Here is a 25345-nt window from a genome sequence, read left to right as displayed (position 1 = left end):
GTTCATCCCAGTTCTGCAGTCTTTACTTTTAGAAATGGGGCAACAAAAGGGGTTAAAGCTCTTATTTCTGCTGTCAGAGTAATTGGGCCACTGACGGTATTGACAGAAAGTTGAAGACCATTCCACAACCAATTAGCAATGCTTCACAATTCCTTGGGCTTCATTTCCATTGACAGAGCCTATAGCATATTTAAGATCCAACATAATCCTACTGTACATTTCCCATGAACCTCTTCACAACCCAAATTCACAACCCCAGTGTTTTTGAGTTATCATCTCCTGCTGTCCAGTATGGAGGTAGAGATCCCCAAACGTTGTGCCAATTCTGTGTGTGTGTGTTAGCTTGGACAACATCTGCATCTGAAGCCCTTACGATAAGTGGAGCACAGCTCAAACCATTTCACCAGAGAGACACCAGAGAAGAAAAACAGGTGGAAAACATGGCAGACATATGATTATACAAAAACTATCGAGTACAGTGCCAGTGACAGTGCTTGGATCAATTTTAAAAAATTGGAGCCCAGTATTACATGACTGACTCCAAGGTTATTTAAAATTTTACATGAAGTTATGTTTGCCAAGACAAGCTGCTTGTCTGCAGCTACCTGTTTAATTTGCACAGCGAAAACCTCACAGATTTGATCAGACTGAACATTTTCTTCTAACCCCAGAAAGACTTCTCTCTTAATTAATTCGGCAGTTATCCTGGGCTGAATGTTCATCTGGAATTAGCTTACAAAGCTTGTTAAGGTCTGGGTAGAGGAAGAGGGGGCACAGTCTAACTGGAATAATCAACACCTCCGAGATGACTCAGACGCACGGCTGTATCCAGTTGGTATATTTAGGAGGTGACAACATACCTTTTTGTTCACACTTGACAAGCGCTTTCACTTCATTTATAAAATATGAAGATTATATGTCTTTTTGTTATGGCAGAAATTGAAGCATGGCATCAGTAGCGTCACACACAATCTGGCAGGTTCCCTGGTGCCAAAACCATAATCTAGAGCAGGGGTCACCAACCCTGTTCCTGGAGATCTACCGTCCAGAAGGTTTTTGCTTCAACCCTTATTTGGCACACCTGATTCTACTAATTAGCAGCTCAATGAGATCTGAAGCTGTCAACGAGGCCTGCTTTATTAAGGTTGAAGTGAAAACCTACAGGACGGTAGATGTCCAGGAACAGGGTTGGTGACCACTGATCTTGAGCCATATCATGATTTCAATACTGGATTTCCAGAAATATTTATTTTTATAATAACTATATTCAGATGGACATGTATTGCCATTTTGACCCAAAATGTCAGCAACTGTCCGTGTATGAGCACTACAGGGGGTAACACTGCCCCCTTGAGGCAGACAAGCGTATGTTACTCCAATCAGAGGAGAAACATAAAATAGAAATACAATTCCTCTATCATCTGGACCATCCAATCAGGGCCTAAATACTATGGTCATCACGACCGCAGACTTGTAATGTAATAACATAACATATAACATAATATAACATAACATAACTTAGCATAACATAACGACGAGAACAGGCCATTCAGCCGAACAATGCTCAGTTTTTTTACTTCACAATTTGCATGTGCGCATTCAAAGAACATAGCGTATACCCAGATGAGAGCAATTCCTTGATCCGAGGACAGTGAGAAATAAGCAACGAGAACACTGTGCTCGCAGGAGGAACGTGTCGGGCTTGCATAACTCCATAAACTCTCAATCACCGTACTGATCCTGAGAGTGAGTAGGACAGCACCATCAATCAAACCAAAACATGCAGTAATACAATGACGCCGTCAACATGAAATGGATGGAAGCATAAAATATTGACACAGAGACAAAAACTGTAAATATAGATTTGTGTGGTTTGTTGAGAACGGAATCGTGCCGAGATGCTTATTTCTGCAATTATGCGTGTATGAGTGATACACCAAGCTTCAGCATTTTTTCTGATTCTTGTAGTAATAAGACGGCACAGAGAAACATGCCAGGCATTAATCTATGCACACAACACACACACACACACACACACACACAAGCGTGCGCGCACAAACAGTTACAGCGAAAAGCTAAAAAAAATAATTTGTGAATAATAATTTGTGTAATAATGAGCTAATTGCCCGGAATAACGTGTACAGGCTAATCTCTGTGCAGTACAGGGAGGTCAACGGTTCCAGCGCAACCGTCGTGCGCACAGGTAATTAACGGTAAAAGCACATGGTTTCAGGCCCTGCCTGCAGAATGAAGGGGCCACGGACAGGATGTGCGGTGTCAGCTGGCACGGGAGCGAGACCTTTTGATAGATGCCGTCAGCAACGGGACGCGAGCCAAAGCTTCTCCTGGTCAGCGTGCATTGATTTGGGGAGGAGCGGACGCGCAGGACCCTCTCAATATCACTCACGGAGAACAGACAGCGGCACACACGCGACCAGCCTCCCCCTAATAAGAGCTAAAGTGCTGAAAGGGCAGGTCTGTAATCAGCCTAATGTACTGTCATTTCCATGTTTGCGTGCTGGGATCTAGCACGAAGAGACGGGGAATAATAGCGGAGGCTATTTGTGCTCATTGGCGTGCCTTGCCTGCTTTGGGAAACGCTCCTTCAAAGCACCGCGCAGCGCGGCAGACACTGGATGAATCATAGCCCTGCAATTTATTGAGCTTCCGTGGGTCAGGGTTAAACTTTAATTTCCAGTCATTTGCAAAATTACCATTAGACCGAACAGATCCGTTTTTCCACATCCGCGCTAGTGTGATTTCAGGTAGGTAAACAAGCCGTCGGATTTCGGCGATGTATACTCAGAATACCCTATTAATCTCTCAATCGATGGATCGATTTATGAGCTGCGGCACCTTCTGTGAAAAAGCTATGATAGCGCCGCAGCACAGCTCAATAGTCTCTGCACTCACGTAGCATTCTAACCATGTCTGAAGCCATATTTTCCCCATTATGGAGAATAATTCAGTGCAAATCCCAGTGCAGCCCGTGCATGCCGCAGGAAAGAACTCCACATGCAAATGAAGCACACTGGGCTCAATACATTCCTCCAGCCTGAGTCAACAGGCACACACACACACACACACACGCACACGCACACACGCACACACGCACACAGCCCCACACACACACAGACACAGGCATACACACACAGTCCCACACACACACACACACACAGGTCACCTCTCACCTCTCATCTGTGCTTCCTGAAAGCACAGATGTCATTTTAAGATGCATCTCAGGGGCTGATGTGATCCCCCTCCCCAGGAGAGTGGAGCTGAATAATGCAGAGGGAGAGGAGAAAAATCTAAATAAAAAATCCCCTGTAATCTCGTACTACAACAACATTTGTCACAGCGAGCCATGTCCGGCAGCCAGATCCCGAGACAATGATTCACTGCGGTTCTCCCCCAGGGCGAGTAATTAAAAATGAACAATGATGATTCTTGCCAGGCTACGTGGGGCCCTTTCCACTGCCTAGTTAAGGCAATATCGGGTTTTACCTCCCACATATCTGAGTAAAAATCACGCTCAGATTTCCTAGAGGCAGGGTCTGATGAATAATTCACCATTCTCTAAAGCATGCAGCCATATTTATTGTCGATTAATGAAGATCCTCATATAAATGTCTCAATTAATAAATATCTTAGATAACATATGAAATAAGTGTCAACAGCAAGAATATTCATTTAAATTTAATGTACATCCAATTTCGGTGCAATGATTTGAAATGAAATTCCATTGCTTTACGGTGTCGTAAAGAAAATATTATATAATTAAAACTATTATAAATAATCCACAGAATGTATGCCTGCGGAAATAGTATAGAACGTGACTGCAATTAATATCATTATGCTTCCACACAGAATTAACAAGCCATGTTTAATTAAATCCAACAGAAGTGAAACACTAAACATATGCAGAGAAGTGCATGCAAGACCAACATAAATAAATATGCATCCAGAGTCTAGAGTGGAAATGGTAATAAAGAGTCAAACAGGATTCTGATAACTTGAAATCTGTTTTCAACATTAACTCTTTCAGGTGTAAGATCACAAATATGCCATTGGAATTTTTCTTAACTGAGCGTTCTAATGATGACGCAACAGTCATTGCTGGTAGCTGAAAGCAATGGAGTTCTAGAACACAGACTTGAAATTTTAAAAAATACGGTAGACATTCCAAAAAACAATTCCAAAAAAGGGTCAAGAAGCATAACTCCATTCAGTTTGCATCTCAAGGAATTATACCCTAAGTGACAAGTTGAAAATGTGAGCAGTATAGGGCAACAGTGTGGGGGGTGAAATATCAAAAATACATAAAATCAAGATCAGGGGTTGCCACGATGGACACAACTGGTCCTTAATTCCTCCGCTACTTAATTCCTGAACAACAGAAGTGTGAGCACAGCTTCACTGTACAATTCCCCAAGCTCACACAACCCACACAACAATGGTGCAGCTGTCATTTGATGAGATCTCCATAGAAACGGGGTCAACAAATCTCCTCGCATGTGCACCGGGGGACTGCGTCGCTGAAAATACGCGTTTAAAAATACAGCTAATATATCTATTTACAGAAACTGAATTCAGCTTCAGGTTTCTCTGTGAGGCCTGTCCGAAACAGGAATCAAACCCAAGCCAACAAGGACTCAAATCATTAGCAGTAACCCATGTGTGTGCAGCAAGGGCCGATCCGCTTCAGGATATTGTGCCAACTTAATTAAACTTAAACTTTGCTCTTAATGATTTCATTAGCTAAAAAATGCCTTGAGCAGACACCAGCACCAGCTACAACTGCAGACTGCAAGTATATCCGAAACATTGTACTGTGCTGAAGTACAGGAGTGAACCAGCATCATTTATGGAGCAGTCAGAAAAATAAATTAAGGTATTTGGCAGACCGGCCCTCCAGGACCGGAGTTGTGCACCCCTGCAGAAACCGCACTGCACATAGTGTACTGTGCACACACACACACACACACACACAGACACGCCCACACACAGAGGAGGCCGTCCGCGTGAGAGCAGTCCACACGTGACACATTCAGGTGGGAGAGAGGAGGCGGGAAGGCAGAATCGCAGAGCCTTGAATCGTGAGCTCCTCGGCTCACAAAACCAACGAGGAAGACTTCTACTCCGATCCGCCAACAATGACGACAAGTACCGGGAAGCGCGGAAGAGTTTATCTAATCTCATATTCAATGTGCCGCAACTTTCCTCTGGAGTCCAATTAAAATCCCAGCAGCAGTTTTTTTTTTTTTTTTTATCTGGACGATGCAGGAACTACAAAACTAAGATAGCTTTTCTGCTTCAGAGCGGGGGAAAGGAGAAATCCGCAGCGCTTTGGTGCCTTGTGTGTTTTCGAACAATGTGTCCTCCCTGACTATGGAAAAAAAAATTAGAGCGAGATATGAGAAAATGTGGAAAATGAGATAAGCATCATTTTAAATGACTAACCTTCAAAAAAATAAAAATGTATATATATATATATATATATCTTGCAAAGCAAACACACCAAAGAAATGTTAGATTAAATCATCGCCCTTACGTGGCGGTTTAAAAACCCATCGCCTATAATTGTCCTCGGATTTGAAAGTGCCATCCTTGACACGCACTGATGAGACCAAACTGCCTGTAATTTCATATTTCCAGGGTCAAAAGCACATTCCTGTGAAGAGATGCCAGCTGTGGCCTCTTTCATTCACCGTCATTCACCTGCCACCTCCACCCCAGCCATCTGACCTCCATAAACGCTAATACTAGATCTGCTGGCTTCTCTGAAGAGGTCAGATTGCAAACAAAACGAGCCACAGACATAACTCTTAATTTCACAGCGCTACTGTAAATGGCTAAATGATATACGTGGTGTAAGTGACGCCGTGTCTCATGAGGTCACTAGTGGGGTCTTCAGATCACTACGATGAGGACGAGCAGACATTAAGTATGGCGTCCCTGACGGACGGAGACAACGTCGAGGAGATGGAACTCGGTAAAGGTTTTGAAATTACGTACGATATTATATCGGCTTGTTGGATGGATGCCGTCTACGCAGACCCGGCCAGGATATGTCTGCCATGAGCGATGGGGAGAGGTTCATCTCCAGGTGGAGAGGGAAGGCCAGTGCTTCTCGGCGCAGACTAGTTAGTGTGCGCCACTCATCGGGAATGGCTGTGCTTCAGAGCTCACTTCACCTAGGGTCACCGCTGGCGCCGAGTGGGCCGGGCTCCATCAGACGTGCGCCTCGACAAGTGCTGTTACTGCTCTGCAGTGTTTCAGCAGGGATGCTTACAGCGCTCATCAGCCTGCGAAGGGAGTTAACCTTTACTTAACCCTTTCAGTCCAAAGCCCAATATGGTGGCTCCACCCAAATCCGAAGGGGTTTTTCCGCTTTGGTTGAGAACATTTAGGGGACTCAAGCGTATAGTACCTCGTATAACAGTCATTTTGATTGGCTGAAAAGGTACAAGGTTAAGAGAGCCATGTGGCACTTTTGGGACTGATAGGGTTCATTCCTTGCACAGACAAAATATATACACTCCTTTCATTAACATGGGAAGAATGTAAGGCGGGCATCATCATATGTGGCCCTTGAATCCAAATCCATCCAGATAATGCTTTATGTTTTGGCATGTAATTAACTGAACAATTAGTGCGACTGATTGGCGAGGCTGTCTTCACACCAGACTCCCAGGTAGAGTGAAAGTGGAAAGCCAGCAGTTTTCATTCTCCCTGGTGTAGGGACTGCCTTCTGACAGGGCTAACAGAATGCCACGTACAGGATATGCTCACAATAGCCGCTGAATGGAAATGTAGAACAAAACATGCTATGCTAATGCTAATGCAAAACATGGCCAAGGCCATATTGCCTGTTAAGAGTGGAGAATGCCCTGATGAAGCGGGAGGTTCAGTGATGGGGATAGCTTTACTCTGGCAGTATATTAAGAGGTGTTCCCCTGCAGGATACCAGGCCGTGCTGGAATACTCAGCAGCCCGGGGAGGGTTATTTAAACTCGAACAAGCAAGCCGCCAAACAGCCTTGTGTCGCCGCGCTATTAGCAAGGGCAGTCTCTCGCACTGCACTGGCTATCGGGATGAAATCGAGGGAACCGAACCCGAACTAAACCTGAAGAGAGCAAGGCCGTCGTAAACCCAGAGGAGAGACACGGGGCTGCAACTCAGGGGGATGAATGCGGTCGAGCGGGCGCAGGGGGAAAATGAATGTGACTACCAGCCAGTTATACAGCCCACACGCGTCCGTACATCCAGAGGACAGACGGATGGAGATGGGCTTGGGTATTTATATGGCCATTCATTCCTGGCCCCATTCCTTATCAGCACTGCTTTGCCAGTCCTTCAGAAAATATATCTCCCAGGGGTGAAGAACCGATACAGATCCACTGGCATTACACACACCAATTCTAATTGGTATTTGCAGTAAGATATGCTCATGGGTATAAATTGACATGATTATCAAATCAAAAATATCAAAAATAACTACATGGACTTGCTCCGTGCTGACCAAGCTCCAGTTTTAAGAGGCTTGGGTAGTTTTCAGTGCAGAACACCAAATCAAACCAGATCAGGAAGAACCAATGCACATAAATAGCAGGTTTCAGACTCCCCTGCATCTCAGATTTTTTTTTCTGTCACGGTTGAAGCTTATTTCTCCCTCTGATTTGGATTGGTTTTGTTTTGTTTTTTGGCTGGGGATGTTTGCACAGGGGCTAAGGAGGATTAGCCAGTGTTGTCTGTGCTCGGGGCTAATTAATATGTGGCATGTGGTCCCCCCCTCCCCTACCCCTGCACACTGCCAGGGGGGAATGGCTGCCCTGTTCAATCTGCTGGAGAGGCATCAATCACAGCCTCCATCCAACTGGAACCGAGCATGGAGGCCCATTCCAAATCACACTCCAGCTCCCCTTTCACCTGAACTGCCTCGCTTCATCATTTTCAGAACCGGACCCTAAAGAGCCTGTTCCCACGCCCGTTCGCACCCTGTTAATTATAAGATGGTTGTCCAAGATCAAGACCTGACCAAGCTAATTGCCCCCAAAAGTCGGTTGAGGGTCTACAAATCTGGCCTATATAAAGTGAGTAGGCCTACATGTAGGCTACAGTACAGTACTTAGAGGTTTGTTTTCCCATGTTACAGTATAGAGATTAGTTCATTCATACTCCAGCATTGAACTGTGAGGTACCCTCTGCCAAAGATGAACACCATAACCCTCACCCAGTAGCGAGATGGTTTTCACAGTTTTCAAAATACATTTTCAGACCTTCAATCGATGAAGCAAACCTATACGAGTGTGCTACACACACACACACCCACCATCGGATTTCTTTTGAAAACCGAAGTTGAGTCAATACCACGTGAATAGGCATTCACTGACATGGATGAGGGAGATTTATGCAAGGTACAAGCCCACGCTCATACATGAATGATCACAAGGTTGCACGTAGCATGTGGAGGTTTGCAATAATGGGCGAGACTGAAGTGTTCCATTTTCTGCTTTGAATGTGCAGCGTACCAGATACAGCGGTCTGCTGGGTCGTGCACGTCCTAACTTTACCGACTTCCACACTTGGGGAAAAAGAGGTACATTTGAGGAGAGGCTAATTCAGGAAGAGAGATTCTTTGTTGTAAATTTTATATGGATGGAATTATAAACTGCCAGTCTATTTGACATTTAGGATTAGGAGTCCTTTGATGATTTGGAAAAAGGCCGGAGGCAGTGTTGTCAAACCTTTTAGCAGATATTGCACATTTCTGACACTGTTGCTTTGTAATCGCATTTCGTGACAAGTGTGAAGCTCTCCGCCCTGTTTTACCTCAAAGGTCACTCTTGTCATTTTTCTTTTTTTTTGTGATTGGCAGAGCAGAACTGAACAGCTCAGCTCCGCCTCCGAGGTTGAGGATATTACATTTCCTCTGCTGATCCTGTCTCTGTGGCAGGATGAAACACATTTCTTTAAACCTGTAATTTAACAGGGAATGGCCAATTGACAGCGAAGCTCTCTTCTACAATGTTGCCCTGCGAACACAGCAATGCAAAGAATACACATCAATACATTTTGGGACACATTACATGGAAAGTGTGGAACTGGTATCAGTCACCCATGGGCCTATTTGTCTGATGCCTCCCCATTGGACAGCACAAACACAAAAACTCCAAAACAACTGTCCACAGTCAGGGAAGAAGCAGATGAGCACAGACTGATTTCTGATGGGAAAAATGTAACAAATATATTTTCACATTTTTATTCGGCAGACAGCGGTCGAGAGAGTATTCCTTTGCTTCTGAGTTTGGCTGGTCAAAATGACGCATTTAAAACACTGTAAGTAAAACAATATCAACCAGAGCCGCAGTGGTGCGTGGCTAAGAGTAAGAGTAACGGGTTCGATTCTCGGTCCTGCCAACGCCAAGTTTGGCCAGCTCATGTGGAGCATAATTGGTACGCCACTCCAAGCGGAGGAGGGACTAAGCGGGGCCCCGGGCGGCCTGTAGCGTAGCGGTTAAGGTTCCATGACTGGGACCCGCAAGGTCGGTGTTTCGATCCCCAGTGTAGCCAAAATACGATCCGCACTGCCGTTGGGTCCTTGAGCAAGGCCCTTAACCCTGCATTGCTCCAGGGGAGGATTGTCTCCTACTTAGTCTAATCAACTGTGCGTCACTCTGGATAAGAGCATCTGCCAAATGCCAATAATGTAATGTAATCATGGTCTCCTCGGAGTCACGGTCTCCTTGAGTCACGGTTGTGGGGACTGAGACGATGCCGCTTGGAGAAGGCGTGTCGGCCTCCAGGATCGCAACATCCTTCCGGACCGCCGGGGGAATGGGGTCGTAGGCGGTGCATCCCCAACTAAATGGATTAGATGGGGTACAACTGGCTATCAAATTGGGAGAAAAAAATCTAACACGGCTGAATGGATTAGGTGGGGTACACAATTGGCTATGAAATTGGGAGAAAAAAAATCAGAAACAAATTTCTAATAAAAAATATCAACTAATGAAGGAGATAATTAGGCTCCTTTTCGAGTGTGACATTTTCACTTAATTCGCTGCGTCTGCAGCACATCAACTGGCGTGCGTTCTGGTGCACGTTTATTGCATCACCACACCAGCCCATCACACTGGCCTTGTTTATGTATCTGAGCTGCAGACTGACAAGGCCCTGCTCAGGTAAACACAAAGCTCAGGGACAAGAGGTCCTTACAAAAGAATTTAAGATGAACCAGATAAATTATTTCAGATGAATCAAACCATGACTTCAATAGAATCCCTATAAGATTTCAAAAGCCATTATGTGCAGTGAAGGCACTGTGAAATGAGGCCCACGCCTCTTTGTAAGATGCAGATGAGGGCTCTGTGTTTGTGATTATTTTTAATTGCCTGTTTTCATGGTCTGCTCTCCTACGTTTGCCATTACAGCGCCATTATTTGGCAAATCATTTATTCATTGGACAGGAATGGAAATGATTAAAAATACTGAGACAACGCAGAAGCCAGAGACAGGCGCATTCCATTCCTGAACAGGTTGAATTTCCATTACCTGTCCTCACAATAAACAAAGAAATTACAAAAAAGTGTTAAAATGTGTTTTATGTATATTTTCCAAGACTAATAGTCATTTTTAGCTTTAACAGAAAAGGAATTTCATAATAAATATATATATATATATATATATATATATATATATTTATGAATACAGTACGTAGGCCTATATCTATTGAACGGATCAAATCCATTCCATTCAGCTTTTTGCATCAATTCAAAAACCAAATAAGCCAAGAGCACCTCAAGACTCCATATAAAGCATTGTGCCTTTCATTGCTTCCGTTTCCTCAGGGTCAGCTGAAGACTGAACACACAGAGCGCACTAAATGATCAGGAAAGATAAAAAAAATATCAAAGAAACCTTGGCTGTCAGAACGGCCACGAAACTGGCAGGTGGAGTTTCAGCTGATGCACCTTAAGGGGGCACCGCCAATGGAAGGGTTTCAAAAATCCATCCGGTGTAGTTTCTGGGGGAGCTGTTGCTAGGTTACGATAAGGTTAACAACAAAAAAAAAAAAGAAAAGAAAAAAGATAGCCAGTAAGTCTGCCCTTGTTTAAGCCAAACCAAGATTTTTTTCATGGCAGTTTTAGAAGGATTAAAAGTTCAATGAACAGATGTGGTGCTCTTTCATGTATTTGTAATAATGAATAACACGCACACATACACACACACAGGACAGTTTAGGCTTCAGTCCAAACTGCTCGTGTTCTGTTTTTGCTGTGTACAGCAATGATTTGAAGAGGGACAGACCACCAGATGCCGATCTTTCAGCTAATGGAAGTGAATACACCACATGCTGTCGGGCTTTGTTTTGGGTGACACTTTCTTCATGGCTCCAAAATGTAGCAGGTCCCATACAGGAGAACAATGCCATTAACGCTGCCTGGAGACATCCCAACTCACTTATAGACCGATGACCTTGCATAAACTTGCATAAACGCATTGTGCAAAAGGACAATAGCGAGAGCTATTGCCCGAAAGTTAAATAGGAGCCCAAGCCTTTTCGGCCAAATCATCCTCTTTGCGAATCTCCCATGAAAAAAAACACAGAACCAGTCAAGGCAAGGGCGAGAGGTGAGCAGCAGGGAGCATTGGAAAGCCCTGTGTAACAACGACATTACCATAAAGACAAGGTGTTCCCTCAGCCACTGCATTATATTACTGAATAACTTATATGTGCCGGAGAATGAGGTAACCTTTCCAACAATAAGGAATGTTGAAAAATGTTAAAGGGGAATCTGGACAACCTTTTCCTCTCCAAACATAGAACCCCTAATTGAGCCTGGACTTGCTACCAAGCTCCCTGGTGAAGGACACTGCACTAATCTTATGCACCTGCCCATACAGGGCACACAGGGTACTACAGGAGAACGCGAGCAACATTAATCGAAACCGCTACGCTACGCGTTACCGCGTGGGACTAATGAAGCACTAACGCACGGAGCCCTGGCAGTCTTAATTATGAGTATCGAGGAATAATAAACAGTATTTCTATGGTTCTTGATGAACAAACCTAATTTGCATAACGATTGGGGCATTTGCCACATATAGCAGCATTTGATTGCTCCCCCCCCCCCCCCCCTCACCAGCAGCAGTACAGTGAATCAGCCTCGTGATCTGTGCTTCTCCCACAGCGGCTCCTTACTGCCCAGCAAAAAAAACCAAAGACAATTCCACGCTCCCTTTTAATCACTCGGTACGATTCTCACCAGCGACATTTTCAGCAGACAAAGAGGTGGTAATTTTCAACAGATGTTTAATTTGGTTGTGTTTGTTTTTATGTTGTATTTTTTAAATCTCGATGAGGGGACTACTGAAAATCGCCGTAATTTGTTTCTCCTGATTCAGGCGGCGAGCTGTCGTGATTGGTTTCGAGTTATTGTAGAATGTAAAGGTGTCAGATTATGTGTTGTTCCAGAATAGCAAATGATCATGAAGTATTGATTATACAGGAACAGCTGAGGAATATGTCGATGCTGAGATCACCATGTTATGTTGACAGTGAAGGTTGACTGTGTGTATACGTGTGTGGATGGGGGGTGGGTGGGGGAGGCTTGTGTGTTTTTGGAAAAGTTTAGATTAAATGAATTTGCCATTCATTCATAAAATTCATACTATAGACACATTTTCCACAAATAATGAATCATATCTCAATTTCATACATTTGCACTGCTTCAAAGACAAAAAAACGAACTACTCAATAAAACGATTTTACACATTTAATTTCATAATGGCTGATGTATTACTAACTACTTCCATATACATTCATTATAAAATGGCCTGTGCGTATTCACCTCTTCCAGTGTTGTCGTGTGTCTTTCGCTGGCTGCGTAACTGATATAGGCACTGACCCATGCTAGAAACAGGCAGATGAGTCGGGGCTGAAACAGAAAGACAGTCAGGCAGATACTGCCTCTCGGTGTACTGCATCTCGGAGGGGTGTGAGCAATAAGATGGAGCCCAAGGGAACCAAGCAACCAGCAACACTCAACAATCCAGGCCCATATCGCCCACAAGGAGAAGTGTTAATTAAACGTTAGCGGAAAGCACCTCTACTTTTGAGCAAAAGCAAATGAACCTACAGTACATCTCAGGGTTTTTGTTTTTCGGTGTTAATTTTGGGGAGGAGGGTAAACCACAAGCAGCAAATGCCTGTACCCCTCACATTTTGTTTTTAGCGTGCTGAATAAATTAAGAAAAGATTTCCCAAGATTGCAATTGAATCCTGCAGTGCGGCTGAACACCCCGCCGGCCTAAAATCTCTGAAGTGTGGGCGTGGTACGCTTTGAGGCTGTGGAGATTTATTTTATTTTAGCGCTTTCTTCATTATCAGAGTGAGATTTCTCATTTCGAGGTCAAACAGCCATTATCTCTGTGTTCATTATCAGAGTGAGATTTCTCATTTCGAGGTCAAACAGCCATTATCTCTGTGTTCATTATCAGAGTGAGATTTCTCATTTCGAGGTCAAACAGCCATTATCTCTGTGTTCATTATCAGAGTGAGATTTCTCATATAGAGGTTGGGCAGCCGTTATCTGTCCCCGTTATTAGACTGAGATTTCTCATGCAGTGGTCAAGCTTCACCATTAGGTCAACCTGTTCATTATCAGAGTGAGATTTCATACAACAGCCGGGCAAATTCCCAATCTGAGCAGCGAGAGATTACCTGACTGCTGATAACGTGAGTATCTGGACAGCTCCATGCATTCTCTTCCCCTCTTTGCAGGCTGCAATATTTTATCATTTCTGATGGGGTCAGCACCTCCCATGCTGCACCACCACACATACAGGGTGACATTGGTGCCCTCTGACGACGCGCTGCCTGGAAATCCACCAGTGGGTTTGGTTTTGGAGTCGGACACAGGTTTCACTGAAACAGACAGAGGCAGCAGAAACACACTCAATGCCCCAGGTACGCTCAAACTGCATGGAGGAATGCGGTTTACATTATTATTGGTAAAACTGCAACATACATGGTGCTGCAAGCAGGACAACCCAAGGTCTTCATCAGAACATTAGTATTCTGCTCTGCAGTACATTGAAACCACAGACCACTCCATGCACTCACCACTCACAGCCAGCATCCGTGTTGTACTGTCATTACAGTAAGTGGCAAAAGCAAGAGGGAGCCAGTGGAGGTGAATAGACTTTGTGCAAATACCCCCGAGCAGTATATTTATATCAATCCACATCCCTATGTGACGCGGTACGCACACACATACACGCACACACACACACACATGCGCACACACACCACACCACAGAAAGCATTTGCCTTTTACATTTTTGAAAGAGACAGCTCACCAACTTTCATTTCTAAACTGCCGTTTGATCAGAATTTTCTAAATATGTCTTCACCAAAAAATTGTGAGAAGGGTCTGACTGGTCAAAGCTGACAGGAAGGTGATGGATAACCATGCATCGTATTACAACAGTAGTAAGCAGAAGAGCATCTCTGACCACAGAGCACATCAAACCTCCAAGTGGATAGGTGACAGCAGCAGAAGACTTAAGTAAAAAAACAAAATATGTCTAATACCTAATAAAGTGCTCACTGAGTGTAAGGATACTATCAATATAGTCCATTAATAACCAGTGATAACACTGGAAGATCAAATCTGCATAGGCCCACAGACATATACTGCAATTCAGTGTTCTCCGCCAGCCCTGCAGTGATGAGAAACCGCAGCCCACTCCTGGCATACTTCAGCTTTCAGTCTTCAGAAAGGTGGACACAAAAATTCAGCAAAAGTTTAAACAAAAGAGCAGTGTGAGAACATTCAGAGCCATTTGGCGCATGGCCAATCCATAACTTCGATCTTAAAACCTGGCAAGCTTCCCTGCGTCATCTCATTACACCAAGCTACAGAATCAGAAATCAAGGAAAATGGCAGTACAAGAACGAGCAAGGCGTATTTATGGCAGTGTCAACACTCAGTTTATTAGGTATTTATTAGAGGTTTTGTTTAGACTTATTGGTCTTCTGCTGCTGTAGGCTATCCACTTTGAGGTACATTGTGCGTTCAGAGATGCTCTTCTGCATACCACTGTTGTAATGCGTGGTGATTTGCTTTACTATCACCTTCCTGTCAGCCTTGACCAATCTGGCCCTTCTCCTCTGACCTCTCTCCGGTGGCTCTTCATTAGTGAAAAGCATAAATAGAGATGCAACATTCTTCACTCTACATTCTTGTAGTGTAGGTAGTGTAGTTTTCACACAGTGTGTATTTTCAGAGGGTTTTTTTAGCAGCGATATGGTCTCACGGTTACAAGCACATGGAGCCCAGCCAGTGTCCTAAAGCATTCTGGGCTCTGTATGCAGATCACAATTTAGGATACATCATCAACATTTCAACAAAACAAAATGGCTGTGGCCCGAAGTGTTTGATGACAACTGTCTGTATGCGCTGTAAACGGTGATGCCGAACACAGACTGCAAGAGGTTAGGCACTTGAGTGGCAATTTAGTGCCCTCCATTTTGTTGTGTACAGAGTTGAAGAGGTTTCTGCGCTCTCCACCATGTGTAGCTCTCAACCAATCAGGTATGGCATAGCATACAAACAGTGAACAGTTCATTATGAACAGTTCTAAACATTAGTTACAGGAAACTAAGGGACTTAGAACCTGCTTTGCAGTTCAATGATATTCAATTCAGTTCAATAAAAAAACATTTCACTTGTATTGTGCTTTTTAACAGAGATACTGCAACAACGGCGCTTCACAGAAGAAACACAAAATTGGGTAAAGCAGACCTGAGCCCCCAAAAAGCAAAGAACTGGGGTAAAACTCCCCAGTGGGAAGTAAATTACTCAAACCCTCAGGTTCCTCCAGAACCAAATGAACAATAACCGGACACCTGTACTCTTGTATCCTTCCAGTGCTCTCTTCACAAAGTGGTAGGAGGCTCCTTTCACACAAACCCAGTTACTTAAAGTAGAAAAGTCAGTCCATTCACCAGGAAATTAGTCACTCCACAGGGGATAGGAAACAAAATATAAATGGGACCATTCCTGCGCAAGAGGGGGTCAGAGAACAAAAATAATAAAATAAAAATAAAAACCCAGTCTCCCAGCATAGACAAACACATTCAACACAAAACCCTTCAAAACAATGCACCAGTGACTTCTCTCAACAACAGTAGTTATTTACTCAAATGATACGGACACTTTGTTCAAGAAATAAGGAGCATGGTGGGTTTGTGCTCTTTTGCTCAAGTGCTACTTGAGCAAAAGAGCACAAACCCACCATGCTAACAACCAACTAACAACCTACCACTACTGCTGCCAGGGCAAGTTCCCCACAGCATGCCTCATTATGATGTCACTTCCTCATTGGCACGCTAATGCCTGATGCCCATAGCATAAGGACTCCAGAAAGAGTATCTCTTGAAATCATAATTAGAAAGGATGCATGCATGATGAGCCAAAACATTTCCCCTTACAAGACAATGCACTCATGGTGCTTAGGACTTGCTTCTTTACATCAAGGCCACCTATATATATATATATTAATGTTCAGGAAACTCATATGGTTTTCCTAGCCACAAGGATCAAAGAAAATGTCAAAGCCTTAATTTAAATGTTATTTGATGAATTGCATGCACACTGCACTTATACAAAGACTTACCCAGAAGCACTCCTGACAGAAGTTTATTAATTGTTGATGTGGGACTCTGGAATATGAATTTTAATGCCAGTGGTTAATTAAATCAGCTGTTCACCATGAATATAAATGCCAAACATCCCAGAGAGGACCCGGTAGTCAACATGGAAAACAGGTGAGTAAACAGCATTATGGACTACCTACAGAATCCTGGAATGAATATTAGTGCTCAAGCGAATGTTATTTCATAATTCATTATGGATTTTAATTAGAATGTAATACTGTATGCACACAAATTGTGTGTGACAAAAATTCCCACTGCTGCACCAGAGGTCATTCAGTAATTGGACAGGTATGCCCTATGTGCTGATGTAGATGTGTTTGAGGGTGTGTGTGTGTGTGTGTGTGTGTGTGCATGTATGTGCGTGTATGTGAGTGTGTGCCTGTCTGCGTCTACTGGATAGTTTCCCTTGGTCTTGTACCACTGCCTTATTTGTAAGTATGCACAGATAAATGCCAATATACTGTCTGCTGAAGCATATGTCCCTGTCCTGAGACAGCAAGGGTGACCTTTTGGCAGCAGTGTTTTTTAAAGCTATAGGTACTCTTTATAACTGCAACCGCCCCCATTATTGCAATTCCCCCAGTCCGCTTGCAGACAGTTTTCATTTGAAGTATAGTAAACAAGCTAACGTACAGAATTGAGTTTACATCATATAGCCCACAGGTGTCAAACTCCAGTCCTTGGGGGCGCAGTGTCTGCTGGTTTTTGCGGTGTTCTGGGCAACCGTGGTTTAATTCAAGTCATTGATTGGTTAAAGTATCCACACGCCTTCTTCTCAAGTTGATTGGCAGCTGATTGAAAGGAAACCACAAAAACCCGCAGACACTGCGGCCCCCTGGGAATTCGGTTTGACACCCCTGATATAGCCTATCTGAGACTTCTATTTGGCTTCCAGTGGGTGTTTTCAGTAGTTGTAAAACACTACACCCACATTCTCTTTGAATAGAACTCAACAGAGAATGCATTTTCAGCATCTTAGGTAGTATGAACTGATGGTCGTTATGTAGCCTGTAGCCTTGAGGCGACTGAAATTGTTCTCATTATCCTTGAGCTTGGACATTTCTAACCTTGGAAAGCTTTTAAATTACTCATCGCTCCCTTGCCGCTCCCTCTACGTCACCGGTCGCACTCTTGACGTCGCAGAACGCTGATGAATGTCCTGTGAACAGGTGATTTCGCAGCGGTCGACGGTTGCCGATCGACACATTTAGAAACAAATTTGTCACAAGCGAACTCCTACAGGTCTGAAGGCTGAACCCCTCCCAGTCGCTTCTCGGTCGATGTCAGCGGCATACCAAACAGCAGCATCCGCAGGCCTAAGTGACACGGCTGCCTGGTGCTCCAGTTGATAAATTACCTTTAAGTAATCTTTTGAGGTGCCTTTCGATTATTGTTGCGCGGAGGCCCTTGATTGAAGAGCAAATAGCCTTCTAGGTCAAGAGAGCACTTCCCCCCTAACTTCCAAATCCATTCGGATGGATGTGGACAGACATTTAAACCCAATGGTCAGTGATGACGGCTATGGTCAATTGAGCATTCACGACGCTGAAATAGGCTCGTTTTCGATTTATTAGCGCGCGCCGCAGTCCGACTGGCAGTCAGTCAGGCTCAAACTGAAAACATCAATCAAGCGACAGTGGTCTGGCGCAGACCCAACCTGAAGAGTTCGGGAAAAAGACGCGGCTACGCTTTTTCGTCCTTTCACATTAGCGCTCTGATCAATTTAATTCTTCGCTTGCCAGTTTGCCGTTTACTCCTGAACTAGATCTACCATTTTACGCAGCGTTCCCTGAATTAGAAGCGTTTAGTCCGCTGATTAGCTTGCAATTATTTAAAATGCAAATACGATTCCAACAAACGTGATTAAAGTCATAATGACAATTGTATGTCCAACTAAATATCTGCCTTTTTATTTTTGTTTTCCCCCTCAACGTGTACACTTCGGTTTACAATGGCCTTCAAATACTCCTGGAAAAAGAGAGCCAATTAGGATTCTGTTCACAGTCTGCATTTATATTCATGAAGGCAGAGGCTATGGAGAGAAAACTAAATTATTGCATGGGCTCCTGTGCTTTTCAGGTGAATCAACATATGGAAAACAGAGGGGGGAAAGCTGCTTCAGTCTGAATAAATGCAAGAAGACATTTTATTGTGTACAGGAAGAACACTGAACCTTCATCAATGTTCCATCTAGACTAACTATTTACGAAGCGAGGTGTTTATTCTTCGGCTACACCACGAGCTTACAGGTACATGCTATTTCTCCACAGCCAAGTGGCAAGGTCTACCCCAACATGCTGACGTGTTATTGTTGAACGCTTCGTGGTGAAAGAGAGAAGAGAGTCACTTCCAATGAAGAAGAAAAAAAACCTCCGGGAAAAAAAACATCCTGAAGGTTTAGCTTCCACAAAGGGCCGCATGTTACAGGGTACGACTTCGGCGAGGATGAGACAGCGGACGACAGAAGAAGGCCAGGAGAAGCGCAGCAGCCATTTGGCCGGAGGCGACCCGAGGCCATTTTCATCAAAGCCGGGAGAACTTGGGGAAACACGTAGGCGTTGTCTGATGACATTCTCCCCGCGTCCGCAGAGGAAAAACAGATGGGGAGAGGTTTACTTTACAGCAGGCACGACGTCTCTCCGCGTACATGCGTATGTCACTGGCACGGCATGGGGCGAGAATGTGGTGAGGCAAGGGTCTTCCGCTGCCCTCAGAAATACAGCCTCTGCCAAAGTCGGGGACAGCCAGTGTAGCCAGGGCAGACCCGAGGGAGTATAAGACTGATGCCATTTACGACGGCGGGCATCTGGCACAGTCAGCTGGTGTCCCAGTCAACATCGAGCTTTGGCGTAAGGTTATGCAAAACTATGCACCTAATAATGGGCTCGTAAGGACCTGGGTGCTCTATCAAGAGACACGACCACATACCTGCTTATTTAAAGCTGATAAGTTAAAAGCTCCATCTCTATGCACCGTCAAGGCGTGCTGGGGAGGGGGTTGAAGCTGTTTTAGTAGTTGTTGAATAGATTAACTATAAGCACGCAAAGGCAATATTTCTATTTATGACCATGGTCATTTGTGGTTCTGAAACAGTAACATCCTCTAAAGCTACAGTGCACCTTCATCCCAGTTCTTGAATTGCAGTAGAATTGGATCCATACGTTGGCTGAGAAAAAACCGATCGATTACAAGCAGAAATAAGCCGCTTTGACCCATATGGATTGTGTGTTGTCACAATGAGGTTTTGTCCTAAAAGCACAGAGCGTGGAATCTGTAAGCCGTGAATCTCTGAATCCCTTTGTGCCGCCGCAGTGGGCCAAAAAATGTGAGCACTCTCAAAGTAAATGGCTCAGATTAAGGGCGGGGGGGGGGGGGGGGGGGGAGGTGATCATGAAATGTCTCATGAAATGAATTATTCTGACCGATTTATTGTTAAGTCACAAAAGAATTGACGCTTGAAAAGGCAGGATTCGTGCTGGCATTTCAGGACCACGATTGCCTTCTCTGATAGATGGTAACAGCGTTTTCCAGCTTTCAATCCTAATCATCAGAGCGTTTTATCACATTAAGCCCTGCTTTACAACTATCCCAAACTGATTAATAATTAATATGAGCTGTATTCCAGATATGACACCAACAATCCCCAAGTAAATAAAGCAAATTTATTCACACACCCAAACGGGAAAAACTACCAGAAACAAAAAGGCTGGAAAAAATTTGACTTACCTGCCACCTGGTGGTGATATTTGGTACCACAAGGCAATCATCCTTCCTGTTCCTGTCTGAACATCCAGACAGTCTCAGAAACTATATTCATATCAAGATTAGGAGCACCTTCATTAAAAAAAGAAACATAAAAAAAACTTCCACCATTTTTCATTCAATTTTTTTACGGATTAAGAAGGTTTTAGGTCCTTGTTTCCATTTCAAGTGCATTTAAGTTCAGTCAATTTCCAAAAAGAATTCAATTAAAAAATAAATTGAAAAATGAGAATGCCTGGAAGTTCTCCATGGGGATTTTTCAATGAATGAACTGAATTCACATTCATGTGAATTCATGTGAATGGGGTGGCCTGTAGCGTAGTGGTTAAGGTAAATGACTGGGACACACAAGGTTGGTGGTTCTAATCCTGGCTGTAGCCACAATAAGATCTGCACAGCCGTTAGGCCCTTGAGTAAGGCCCTTAATCCTGCATTGCTCCTGGGGAGCAGGACTGTCTCCTGCTTAGTCTAATCAACTGTACGTCACTCTGGATGAGAGCGTCTGCCAAATGCCAATAATGTAATGTAATGAATGTACTGAACTGAAATGGAATTCACCCAAGCCTTTAATCACTGCTTTAAATAACTTCAAAACAGGCAGGTTGTGTGGTAAAATAGAAAATATGTGTGTTGGACCCGTGTTTAAGAAAAGTTGAATAAATAACCAGGGGTTCATTTTGCTGACAGATAAGTCAGTACTTCAGAATCTTTGACTCCCAGCATTTGAGCTGAATAGTGGTTTAAATGCTGTGATAAAACATTCCACAAATTATGAGTTAGGATCATAATTCCAGAAAAAAGCAACACGGCATGGTAAATGGTAAATGGTAAAATGGTAAAGGCCTCAGGGACCTAAAAGCTTTTCATGTTTCCAGACATCGCTCTACAGCCTTCAGTGCACAGGATGTGGTGAAAAACCCACTTGCCTTCTGACAACCCTCAAAGTGTCATTTTCCGATCAGAGGCGTCTTATTCGGGGGGATGGGGGGGGGGGCGTAAAGGGATGAGGTGGCCTGGGGTAGGGGGGCCCAATGTGAGATATTTCCACAGGACCCAATACCCCTGGTGGCGACCCTTTAACGATCTTTACTCGTTAAACGAGTTAAAGTTTTTGATGACAGTCCGTCCCTCCTACCCCCTATCAACCTTGGCTGGTCATCTACAACTACAATGTGAACTTGCAGCTGCTTTTTTTCCCCCCACTTCATCTTCAAGTAGACATCCACCATAGACAGCTCATACATTTTAGGGATGAATATATTCATCTTAATGATGATTGATTTATTAAACGGGGGGCAAAAAGGTTTTTCCTCATCACTGTTCTTATTCTCGACACCTGGAATGCCTGAAAGCTAATTGGCTGAACACTCAAAAAAAAAGGCAGGCCATTTGCACAAGCGTATGCAAGTGTGGTGTAAGTGTTGCCTTGCAGGAAGTAGCTCTGCAGTTCTGTCTAGTCTCGACTGACATGGGGACCGAAACACTGCTTCTCATTCTCACAGCACTGGCTGGCTGGTCGTTTCAGGGTAAGACAGGGAAGGGTGGATTCAATTCATTGCCCTTCACTTTTTCTTTTACATCATCACAGTTCAGGCCGTATTACCACTATCCATCAGCTTTAAGAGGTTATGTCATAGTTTCCAGCTTGGTTTGAGTTGTAGTGGGGGGAGGGGTCATTAATTAGGCCTAGATTATTTTAGAAGTCTGACAGATGTTCAATGACATTGTGTATCTGCACAGCAGCTGAGCCATAACATTCAGGAATAATTGACTGGCAGTTTTTCCAGCCAACTGCTTTTTACAACGTTTCAAGGAGCAATAAGAAAGGCTGGCAATGGAAATGCATTGGGATTTGGCACTGCAGCAATAGCCTACGAGGGTGTACTTATGATGTAACTTAAGTTTAACAGGCAGACGTTGGTGAAGAGCAGCAGTGACAAATAAGCATGATGTTTGTTATCTGGATTATGTTGTAGAGGTCACCAGCCTCAGTCGTGTAGATCGGTCTCCTCCTGGTTCAATAAGCAACGTCAGCAAGAATGACACGGGAGTCCAAAAGGCAGTGCTGACCGGAACCTACGCGTTCAACAACCGATCGAACGATGCATTCCTTTTCAAGGCATTGGAAATTGATGACGCCAAGAAACAGGTAAGATGCAGCAAAGAATCAGCGTCATAGTATCGTCTGGTATAATGCAACCATAAAGTCTTATAGATGGGTAGTCGTATTGAAATGCATTATATTAAGGCCGCATCTTTCAGAAGTGAATTACAACCAAAGCCGTTCGTGCCACGATGGCTGTTCAACCGTAGTTTACATTAACCACGAAGCGAGTGTTAAGCGAGTGGCAAGGTGTAACTTAATCTAGGGGATGTGTTCTTTGAATGTTTGTGCTTTGTGTGTGTAAACCCAAAACGGCACTTACGACAAAATCTATCGATTGATTATGATGGACTCACCTAATATGGCATCTGCACTCTCCTCTCCCGGCTAGCACCACCTGTCCCAAGCAAGGTTTCTGGTTGATTTGTTCCATTTTAGTTGATGGGAAGAGGATCCAACGCTCTAAAAAAATAATCCTAGGCCTATCATGTTTAGCAAACGAAGCCTTGGTAGCTGGGCGTTGCAGCCATATAGTTGCAGCTGCCCAAAAAGGCGTGATCAATGGCTGGAAAGCCGGAACAGTTAGGGCCTACAAAAACGTCCACGTATGCATGTTTATTTCGATTTTCTGGCCCATTCGAACCCCTCACCCCATAAAATGTCTTTCTCATTGACATTGCAGTGCATGGCCTAAAAATAAATATAAAAGACTATGCGCGGTTAGCATACGTTAAAATAATTCTGACGTAATTCACTTGCCAGGGGAAGCCCCTTACCACAAGGTGATGGTTCTAGTTATAATGAATCAATTTGCAGGGTAGATTTACCGGATCGACCTCATTGACAACCTCAGCGACATTGATAACTGAAATGCTTTTTAAGGCGTTTGCTGTTAAATGAAAACTACACACTCTCTTATGTTATTTGTATAGGCTACGATGAGATGGAAATAAAACTACATCCATCCATCCATCCATTATCTGAACCCGCTTATCCTGATCAGGGTCGCAGGGGGGCTGGAGCCTATCCCAGCATACATTGGGCGAAAGGCAGGAAATAAAACTACAGTAGAGCTAAATTCAGTTGATTCCCTGGTGTAAAATCCAGCTATCACCAGCTTGAAATACTTGGGAGAGTTTCAAAACATAGCTTGAGCTGGCCGAACCAAGATTAGTATGGAGCTGGTTTAACTGATCAACCAGCTACCAGCCGTTTCAAAACATAGCTTGAGCTGTTTTTTCAGTAGAGTTGTAGTGTGTGTGTGTGTGTGTGTGTGTGTGTATGTGTGTGTTAACCGTTTTAAGCCAGTATAACCTTGAGCTAACGCCAACAATAGGCAGTTTATTGCCACTGGCTACACTGATGGACACAACCTCACTCATGATCTGGATTGCAGATTGTGAAAGGAATCAAGTACATTCTTGAGGTGCGGATCCTGCGCACTGTCTGCCGAAACACTGACAATGCGGACCTGAACAACTGCCACTTTCAGCCAAAAGGAAAGCTGCATCAGGTAGGATTTCAGTGACATTTTGAGCTGTCCGTGACCTGATGGAACGGAAAGTGGTGGGGGTGGGGTTGGGGATGAAAAAGACCAAAACCACAAGACTGCTCTTGATCTAAACCACTTTTTGTTTCACTGCAATAGAGCTCACCAGGAGTTGTATTCAGTAGCCTGCGTGTTGCAGCCTTTGAAGTGAAAACAAACATAATTTCACAGGACAATGGGAGTTCAAAGTAATGACATACATTTTCATTAAATGTATTCACAATCAAACCTTGTTTAGTGCAACAGCGAGCAAATGGTCCCTTCTCATTGGCTCAACTTATGCTAAAAATCTGTAAAAGTCCACTGCCAACTGTAGGCATTAGTTGCAGAAACTAAGTTAGTTTAGTCATCCACTCTTCAAACACAATTTACAAATGGAGAATCATACCAATACAACAATCACTGTGTTAAAGTCCAGACCCAGTGGCACCTGATCCAGTCAACTTGACCTGTTGACATTCACTGTTCTAGTATTGTTATTCATGTTCCCACATTAGCCAACATGTTTGGTTTTTAAGCAAGAAAAGTTATATATTGCCATATATTTAAAATATTTGCTGTATATATATAACAAATATATGGCAACATTGGTTGATCCTTCCTCAAATATATATCTCACATTTCAAAATACATCAAATGTGCCAATGTTATATTTTGCAAAATACATTTCATGTTTTTTTTTTTTTGTGTGGGAAATAGACTGATGGGTTGCACTTTCTACATCCACAATAAACATGCCATGGTGTCCTTTGCTTCAGTGCAGTATTGTCTGTGATGGTTTGTTTATTTGAACTGTGATGGAATTGGGTTGGCCCAGTCATTAAGCACCTCCTGCTTGTTTGCCTTTTAGATCTTCCACTGTCATTTCGAGGTGTGGGCCATGTCATGGCTGAAGCTGATGAAGACAACGTTCTTGTCCTGCCGGCCTTAAGTGTGGAGAAGAAAGGGCTCTCCGAGACTGTGTGCCTCTGGTCCTTCATGCACACATTTTCCTGCATTATCAAATGCGCATTATCACACAGCGAATGCAATTCCTTTTCAGTGCACAGCACCCGACCACTGTGATTTGAACAGGGGTTCAAATTTCTGCAACCACCTTTTACTTTATGCACATGAGCTTCAGTTGGAGGACATTTTTTACTCAGGAAAATGTAAAATGTAATGTAATTTAGTCAACTAGCGGGAAAAAAAAGGAACAATTCAT

General features: G+C 43.7%; 1 protein-coding gene across 1 annotated transcript; it reads left to right on the top strand.

Annotated features, from left to right (window-relative positions):
- Positions 1-21857: 21857 nt before the first annotated feature.
- On the top strand, positions 21858-25345 carry LOC133118511 (cystatin-F). Its single transcript, XM_061228584.1, has 4 exons — positions 21858-22014; positions 22465-22637; positions 23989-24105; positions 24992-25345. Exons 1-4 carry the CDS (start codon positions 21957-21959, stop codon positions 25070-25072), a joined length of 429 nt encoding a protein of 142 aa, XP_061084568.1. The 5' UTR covers positions 21858-21956; the 3' UTR covers positions 25073-25345.

Source organism: Conger conger, chromosome 18 (assembly GCF_963514075.1).
Source record: "Conger conger chromosome 18, fConCon1.1, whole genome shotgun sequence".
Classification (NCBI taxonomy): Eukaryota; Metazoa; Chordata; class Actinopteri; order Anguilliformes; family Congridae; genus Conger; species Conger conger.
The sequence above is the reverse complement of the archived record's forward strand: the minus strand, read 5'-3'. Positions and strand labels throughout refer to the sequence as shown.